This window comes from Ptychodera flava, assembly GCF_041260155.1.
Source record: "Ptychodera flava strain L36383 chromosome 23 unlocalized genomic scaffold, AS_Pfla_20210202 Scaffold_24__1_contigs__length_23054250_pilon, whole genome shotgun sequence".
Classification (NCBI taxonomy): Eukaryota; Metazoa; Hemichordata; class Enteropneusta; family Ptychoderidae; genus Ptychodera; species Ptychodera flava.
The window spans coordinates 13,422,585-13,430,890 of record NW_027248278.1 but is presented as its reverse complement, the minus strand read 5'-3'; the positions used below and the strand labels follow the sequence as shown (position 1 = coordinate 13,430,890).

General features: G+C 38.8%; 2 protein-coding genes across 2 annotated transcripts; both read left to right on the top strand.

Moving 5' to 3' along the window:
• Positions 1 to 2,652: 2,652 nt before the first annotated feature.
• Positions 2,653 to 5,651, top strand: LOC139124670 (NXPE family member 4-like). The gene is made up of 3 exons (XM_070690792.1): positions 2,653 to 2,837; positions 4,607 to 4,929; positions 5,102 to 5,651. The coding sequence occupies exons 1-3, from the start codon at positions 2,733 to 2,735 to the stop codon at positions 5,649 to 5,651; spliced, it is 978 nt and encodes a 325-aa protein (XP_070546893.1). The 5' UTR covers positions 2,653 to 2,732.
• Positions 5,652 to 7,671: 2,020 nt separating this feature from the next.
• LOC139124669 (NXPE family member 3-like) lies at positions 7,672 to 8,073 on the top strand. The gene has a single exon (XM_070690791.1). It carries the CDS (start codon positions 7,672 to 7,674, stop codon positions 8,071 to 8,073), a length of 402 nt encoding a protein of 133 aa, XP_070546892.1.
• The last annotated feature ends 233 nt before the right edge of the window (positions 8,074 to 8,306 follow it).

Sequence of the window (8,306 nt, the reverse complement as noted above, 5' to 3'; positions counted from 1 at the left end):
AAAAAATATTCTGTGTGTTGGGGGAGTTGGTTAAGATGGAAAACTCCTCAAAGATGATTTTACGGATTCTATGATTAAAAGGATGGTATGTTAATACAAGAGGAATGCGATCGCATTGAGAACGGGTAGTTGACTTTAACGCGTCCTCCTGCGTTAATGGTTCAACGCGCTCTTTGGCTTTGTCCACTACAGAGCGGGGATAACCCCGAGCCGAGAACCAAGTGCTAATAGTGTCAAGCTGCTGCTCAAAATCCTTTTGGTCAGAGCAAATGCGCCGAGCGCGTAGAAACTGTGAAAATGGAATGGATTCCTTGCACCGACGGGGGTGAGCTGAGCTGTATAGAACATATGCATGAGAGTCTGTGGATTTAAAATGTATGGAGGTAGACAGCGAGTCCTCATTGATATAAACTGATATGTCAAGAAATGCAACTGATATGTCTGAAATAGTGGAAGTAAATTCCAGTGCGGGGTGAAAATGTGAAACGAAATCAATAAAATTATCTAATTCTGTGCGTGAACAAGATGCTGCACCAAAGCAGTCATCAATATACCGTTTAAAGAGCTCGGGAATGTGACCGGTATATGTTTGTATTATCTGTTTTTCGATGTAACCAACGAATAAACAAGCGTAAGAAGGTCCCATGCGTGTACCCATGGCAACACCGCGAACTTGTGTGTAGAATTCACTATTAAAGGTGAAGCAATTTAAAGTTAATACTAATTCAGCTAAGCGAATTAAAACGTTTGTGGGTGGATCCATAACGTCGCGTCGGTCAAGAAAATATGCAAGGGCCTGGAGACCATCCTTATGAGGGATGGAAGTATAGAGGGCCTTAACATCAAGTGTGAATATATATCTATGGGTACCAGTAAACTTAAAGTTGTTGAAGATCTTGATGGCATGAGATGTGTCTTTGACAAAAGTGGGGGAGTGTACAGTGCTACGTTGTTTACAACACTGCTTGCTTCGTTGTAGGTGAAACACAACTCAGTACGCTTGCAAACTCCTAGATGATCCTGGTTAGACACACGGCATATTTTGTACTTCAGTGGCCATGTAAACGAGGCAAGCGTGATAAGCTACGCGAACCAACCATCAACGGACTAACACCAACTGCTAGCAAGCGTCGACGGAAATGACCTCGAGACCATTCAGTGTCTCAGTCCAATGTCAGCTGTGACCAACAATCATGACGCCCTTGGGCTCTTTGTTGACCTAACATCTGGGCTACCTATATCTGATGCATTGGCCGTAAATTGGCGACAACTTTCATCATCGGTTCCGAGTAGTTCCCAACAAGATTCCCCGGTATGTTTGTCAATTGTACCTTTCAACAAGCCGTTTGCGTCGATTTGTCCCCTTCGCCTAAATAAATAGCTCGTAGATCTTCTTGAGAATGCACTGAAAATTAAATTTATAGACTCAAAATCGATTATATGTAAACATTAAATAGCTTTATTGAACTATTTTGACATTGTTTGTAATTGAATGTTGTACTACTAGCGACATATACTGGTCGTATCGATCACCTGATACCGTGTAGCTATACAGTTGCAATAGTCCTTGATGTCGGTACATGAACATTCGAATCCGTATTATGTCAGGCATTTCACGTGCGTTTCATCTCTTTAAATGACCTGATATTGAAAGTTGATGGTTCAAATTCGATATGGACGGTACGGATGTAATTACTTTTCATTTTCTTCGAAAATACATCTTTTTTATTTCCAAATTAAACCGTGAATGTAATGCTAATTTTTAGTGTGTTAGACGGGCGTGTAATAATGCAGTGTAGAGTGTTTGTAAATGTATATATGTATACAGATTCGGGGCCGATCATGTCAGACGATGTTCACTGGCTTCAACCGGGTAAATGCTTAGATTTAGAAAGACATATAAGTATCAATTATTACAAATTTACGAATTAGTCGAGTAGAGAAAGCAGGAAGCGACAATCAAAAGAGGCATCTATTCAACTCTTACATTGCTCCAAATGTCCCTAGGAAAAATTCCTACCTACTTCTAAAAAAAAAAATTTCGAACAGTTGCTTGACAAGATTGGAAACCAAACGTTTGTGGTGTTAAGCATTTATGTAGATTTTAAACGTTATGTAAAGGTGAATTTATTCGATAAAAGATAACTTTGTTTGATTGTTATCAATTAAGCCTTGATGGATCACCTCAATGAGCTCCATCCATGGCAGTCGATTAACGTCTTTGGGATATATTTTGCCGTACTTCATGTTACACATGGAAAAAAAAAATATTTTTACAAGCTGAGATCCAAAATGACAAAAACCACTAGTAATCCATGTGTCTCGATTTACATACAGGTAATCTAAAACATTTGTTTTATCCCTTTAGACACACTGTAGACTGTCAAACGAATACGGTCTTATGCCAATTTGTTATAGTGTACGATGTATGAAACTTAAGAACATACATAGATATAATTCTGCCATGCTAAGCAACCCATGGTAGTCGAATAACTGCTTTGGGTGTATTCGTTCATGCAATGAATCAGTATCAATAGTTTAACCACGCTTGTATGTAATATATCAAAGAGGACATGCATCCTAGGTGTTTACATTACCTTCTATCCTGTGCCATCTGTCCTCCAAGCGGTGTCAGTTGGCTACGATTTTCACTAAACCTATCAGCCACAGCAGCATCTGTTCATGCGGATACTGTTTGCAAAACGTTACCGCTTTCTGCGATTTGTTCCACTATGGCGAAAACTGTCTACCACGGCATTCGTTTCTTTTTCAAGGAGTCTAAATTTATCATCGTCTTCTTTCTTGGTCTAACCGTTGGTGTCGCTGTCTTTACGCAGGTGAGAGCATCTTCATTCTTTTCAACGATCGACAGTCACTTTTCCACTAATGCGTAGGATATGGAAGGTGTCAAAGAGAGGCAAATGGATATAGTTTTTACATATTTTTTAGATATTTGTGGTCTTATTCCATACAGTTTCGTGACTTTTAATCAATTGTTGTAACATCATAATAAAAGCGACGAGATTTGAGTGGTATATGTATATGTGATATGTACATGGTACATATGCCAATTTGGCGCATACTTATATATAATCCCCCTTATTCCGAACGAGTGTGGCTGCGTCGCAGACAAGTGATTCCCAGTGTAGCGGCCGTATCCCTTCGAGCCATAGGCGAGGGGGGGATACGGCCGCTACATGGGGAATCACGAGTCCGCGACGCAGACACACTCGTTCGGAATACGGGGTGGGGGGGAATTATATATTTATCACATGCATAGACTCAGTTTTCCGTGATTAAATTTATCAGGAATGATATTTACCGGGAAAGAACGAGAGGGAGTATTTTACAAGAATTCATACGCTTGTGTTATGCGGCCGTGGCTGAGTTACAGCTGACTTGACTGTCAGCTCTATATGTCGAGGTTAACTTCGAGCACGCCGAAGATGCTCCTATGGATAATTAGCGTCTCTCGTATGGCTTTTTCGGTGCGAATCAAGCGGAAATAGGAAAGACTTTGGATTGTTAATTCAAGGTATTTATTTGGTCCTTACTATAACATCAATTTGTGTGAAAATTCATTCATAAAACATTATTGGACGTGCAAGCGGGGAGTCGCGACACTCAGCCGCGGCTACCGAGAACGGGTTGTTGTTGTCAATATTCGAATATCATTAAAAGAATTCTACTTTGCAAAGTTTTCAAAATTACCAATCACTATGTGTTACGAAATTATCAATGGTATGTTTAATATTTTACGAACAAAATGAGCTTGTATAAATATAATGAAGAACAGTGTTCGGCTCTGACTCAATCGGTAAGACTACAAGCAACGAGTCTTTCTTAGCTCAGACGCGAGACGACGGAAATTCAATAACACGGTATAATACAGGAAACGTGGTTCACAATATGCATGGACAAAACGATAGCTTTCACCTTTAAATGCACTGATAACCTTGTAAACTCGTCGCTCTTGACAAAAAAGCGTTTCTTCTGATGAGTCTCAAGTTCTGTCAGAAATGATGATGAACTTGTAACCCATCAATGGTGCTTCAGAAAACATTCTTACTGCTCCAGGGACGATTGGTACGTGTCTTGGGTTATCGGTTGTGCTTATTATGTTGTTTGATGGACATCTACAGGGGCTCTTTTGACGAGGTAGACAACTAAACATGCTGGTAACATAGCGTATTAAAATGTCAGTGGTGTAGAAATCAAACGTTTCAATCCCAAATCAACGACAAAGAAACATAAATTCATAAAAAAGTCTAGTATCGACGGTATTTTGTATTTTATACAATGTATATTTTGACACTCCATATTTCCTCATGCTTCTTTACCCTCCCATTTTTGCATTTCAGGGATTTGAAATTAAGTTCTGAACAGCTGAGTTTTTGTTTACGTTTTAAAAGTAGTCGGGGTCCCATATCCACCATATGTGGAATATGGATTCATTATAGTCATATACCTAAAGTGTGACGTCATACTATAAGGATAACTGGGTCTATGTATGTGATATATATATATATATATATATATATATATATATATATATATATATATATATAATGTATACTCATACTTTATACAAATAATTTGTTGGCAGATCTTTGAGACTAACACTGTCACCCGAAAAGAAACTCAGGAAGGATCACGTGAGGTATCACGTGCACTTTGTAAGGAAAGGCAATCTGAGTCTGCCAGCCGATCGAACTGCTCTAACACCTGTAAAGCTGATACACGAGCCCAAAATTTGAATCCTGTGCGTTTCCCGTACAATGAATATACCAGATTCGGGCTTGAATGGACAGGAATTGTAGACGAATTAGAATGGTCGAGTGAATCTTTACATCCAACTGGAAACGACAACGCCAAACCTTTCAGCATACGTGTTGGTAGTGCCGGTCTGACGTCCACTAAAAAATCTAGGTATGGTGGTTTTATTATGTGCACTATGAGAACTATAAATTTTTGCAATGAGGCAGAATAGTAGTGTTTCTTGAAAATGTACATTTTCGAACACTATCTTCTCAATGGTGTTCATGATATCATTAAATACACATTTATAAACCCGTTTCCCCTTCTTTCTTACTATTTTCAGAGTTTATCTTTATGAAGGCAAGGCGAAATATGAGATTGGTGACTTCGTTCACGTTGTAATCGAGGGTCTCGACAAATATGGCGGGAAACGGCGTAAAGGTGGTGACTTCTTCGAGCCGGTCATGTTCAATGAAAAACTCCAAAAAAGTACAGCTGGGAGGGTGGTTGATTACGGTAACGGCACGTACAGTGTCTACTTTTACGCTGCCTGGCAGGGTACTGCTGCCATCAACATCACACTTGCATTCACACGCGAAGCTATACTCTTCCTGGATAACGAAATCAGGTACAAAGAGCCGCCTGGTTGGATAGGCAACTTCATCCAGGGTAACGCGTCAGAATCTAGCGAATGCTACGTCATCAGCGAAGGATCATGGGAAGATATGTGTGAATTTACTAACCACAATGCTCTCGGAGGCACAGCATTTGTATGTGATAAACCGAAATCATTACCATGTAACACCTTAGATTCCATCGTGCATTCTATTAAAAAGGTGGTCAACGTCACTGAACAAAGAATCGCTGATAGAGAACTCTTGTTCACAGTGTAAGCAAAGATTGTTATCGTTTAATTCTATCTTCTTTATAATACATTTTTCAAGTTTCAGATCTTAATTCAAATAAGGCCGCATTATTAAAAGCATTATCTTCTTTTGTTGCTGGTTACGGTCGAAGCATACTGCACATGATTCAGGAAAATTTTAAGTCTGACATGTTATTCTTTCTGAAAGTCTTAGACGTACGATAGTGAAAAGCAGAGGAGTGAACAATTGCCCGTCATGAAGTTTGGAATGACGCCGACTCTTTTATTTTAACAAGTCACTGAAACATGAAGACGATTCATCATAAACGAGAACTCTTTCTGGCCCCAACAACATGTGCACACTCCTGATGATTATCTTTTCAACCCTTTTAATACACACATTATGTGTATTGTTATTATTTAATAGTTGAATCCTAATCTTTAACACGAAACATTTTACTCGCGTACAGCCTGAGTTGACAAACTGATTACTATGTATAAAGCTTCAGGGAGTAGGACAAGAAACTTTTTTGATGGTTACCAGGTCTTTCATATGCGTTAATCAATTTATCAAGCATGAAGCTTATAGTCAATGTATTCGTCTTGCAGGGGTCATTACAGGGGATTGCTGAGTGCTACTCCATTGAAAGTCCAAATTTCTGGTGAGTACAATTGAGACTTGTTTCTGAGACACAAACATGTCCAAATACTAAAGGTGATCGAACGCTGAAGTGTCCCTAGAACGCCCTGGCTACGCTATCAAACAACCCACGAATAGAGAAACAATTTTTGAACAGATTTTCCATTTGATTGCGTCATTAAGTTTGATCACATTGAACCTTGTTTACAAAAACTCCGAAATCGTCCATTCAATTAACTGTGAAGAAGGGAGACTTGTTTACACCAGGTCTGTTTTGCAAATTAGTAAACAAACAGTAGACCAACAGACTCAAACGTAGGACGACACATTACCACAATACATAAAGGAGAGGCAATAGATGTAAGTAACAAACATCACTCAGAACCATGGAAACAAGTAAAGGTAAACGAAATTCTCTCACATCTGTTTGCAAATATTCCAAATTTGATGATGTCTCAGTAACATTGGCTTAAAATTGTATTTTGAAGCAGGGAACCTAATTTTCAATCGCAAACCCTTCCACGGCGAATAACTTGAAAACTAAAAGAGAGATTGTTATTAATTTTGCTCGATCGGAAATGAAAAAAACAAGATACAAAAAAGAATATTGTAAATATGTACTTGTATCTTCGTAACAACATTTGATGGGCAATACAAACCAAGTGTATAAGTATTTGACTCAGTCTAAGGTATTCAGTGAAAACTCTAAACTTCTACACACGGTGCAAAGGGTGAGCAAAAGTTGGTGCCTTACACGGAGCCCAACAAGTGACTTATGAGCACAAATGCACAAAGATGAATAAATAAATAAATAAATAAATAAATAAATAAATAAATAAATAAATAAATAAATAAATAAATAAATAAATAAATAGATGAGCGGACGGGTGGGTGGGTGGATGGTGGGTGGATTGATTGGTAGGTGGGTTGGTAGTTACCGGCTGGGAATGAGGGTGGCCGGGTATATACATAAATATGGTAGATAAACAGATGCATAGATATGTGATTTAATTGGTAAATAGACATTTACGGCACTGTAGACTTCGATAAAACTGTAAAATTGGTTATTTTTCTAGCAGGCTCGACAAACACCCAAAAGTTACCTAGATGTGGACCTGATCTAAAAGTTCCAATGACAGATGGTTACTGGAGTGACACTTTTACCTTTGTACCCATGATGTGCAGAGGTCAGCAATGGTCCAAAAATAATCGTGAAGCATGTCTCAAGAATAAGTATATTCGACTGAGTGGAGGATCAACTATGCGACACGTAAATCAAGCCTTTTCACGCCTTGTCGACAAGGCATTTCTAAACAAAATGTATCAGTATGTAGCTCTCCGTATTGGTCCGTTCGAACAGCCAACATCTACCTTGTTATTTGAAAGCGATTACATGGACGGAATCACAATGGAAGAATGTAAAACAGGAACCGTGGTATTCATCGTCAATTTTAGTTTCCATTTCGTCACCTGGTCAAAGAGATCTTATCTGTCCAGAATTTACAATGCAAAAGTAGCTGCTGAAAGACTACTGAAAAGATGCCCCAGTGCGATGGTTCTCATAAGATTAGCTAACCCCAGAGAAAACACCATGCCCTCTCAATGTGTTCACAGCGGGGATTGGATTCTCTATGATATGAACAGAATGATTCGACGTGTTTTTGGAGGCATTGGAGTCCGATTTATCGATGTATGGGATATGGTACTCTCACATCCTGATCCTAATAATGTCCACATGGGAAGCCATGTTATTGACCAACAGGTACAGATGATGTTGAACTATATTTGTCCTGAATTGGTGGAGATGTAATTGTCTGGCCATTTCGTATTGCGACTCATTTTCTGCCTCTGGTTGGGTAGCTGTGAACGTCATATTATGTGGTCATCTTGTCCTTGGCACTGGACGTTAATAATAGTGTAACTTGCTTAGTTTGTGAACAAATTTAATTTTTCGTGTAGTCTATCATTCGAAATTCATTTTCTCTTATTTCATCTGCGAGATACTGAATTCTCATTGTATATCAGCAAGTACTTTTGTTGCAT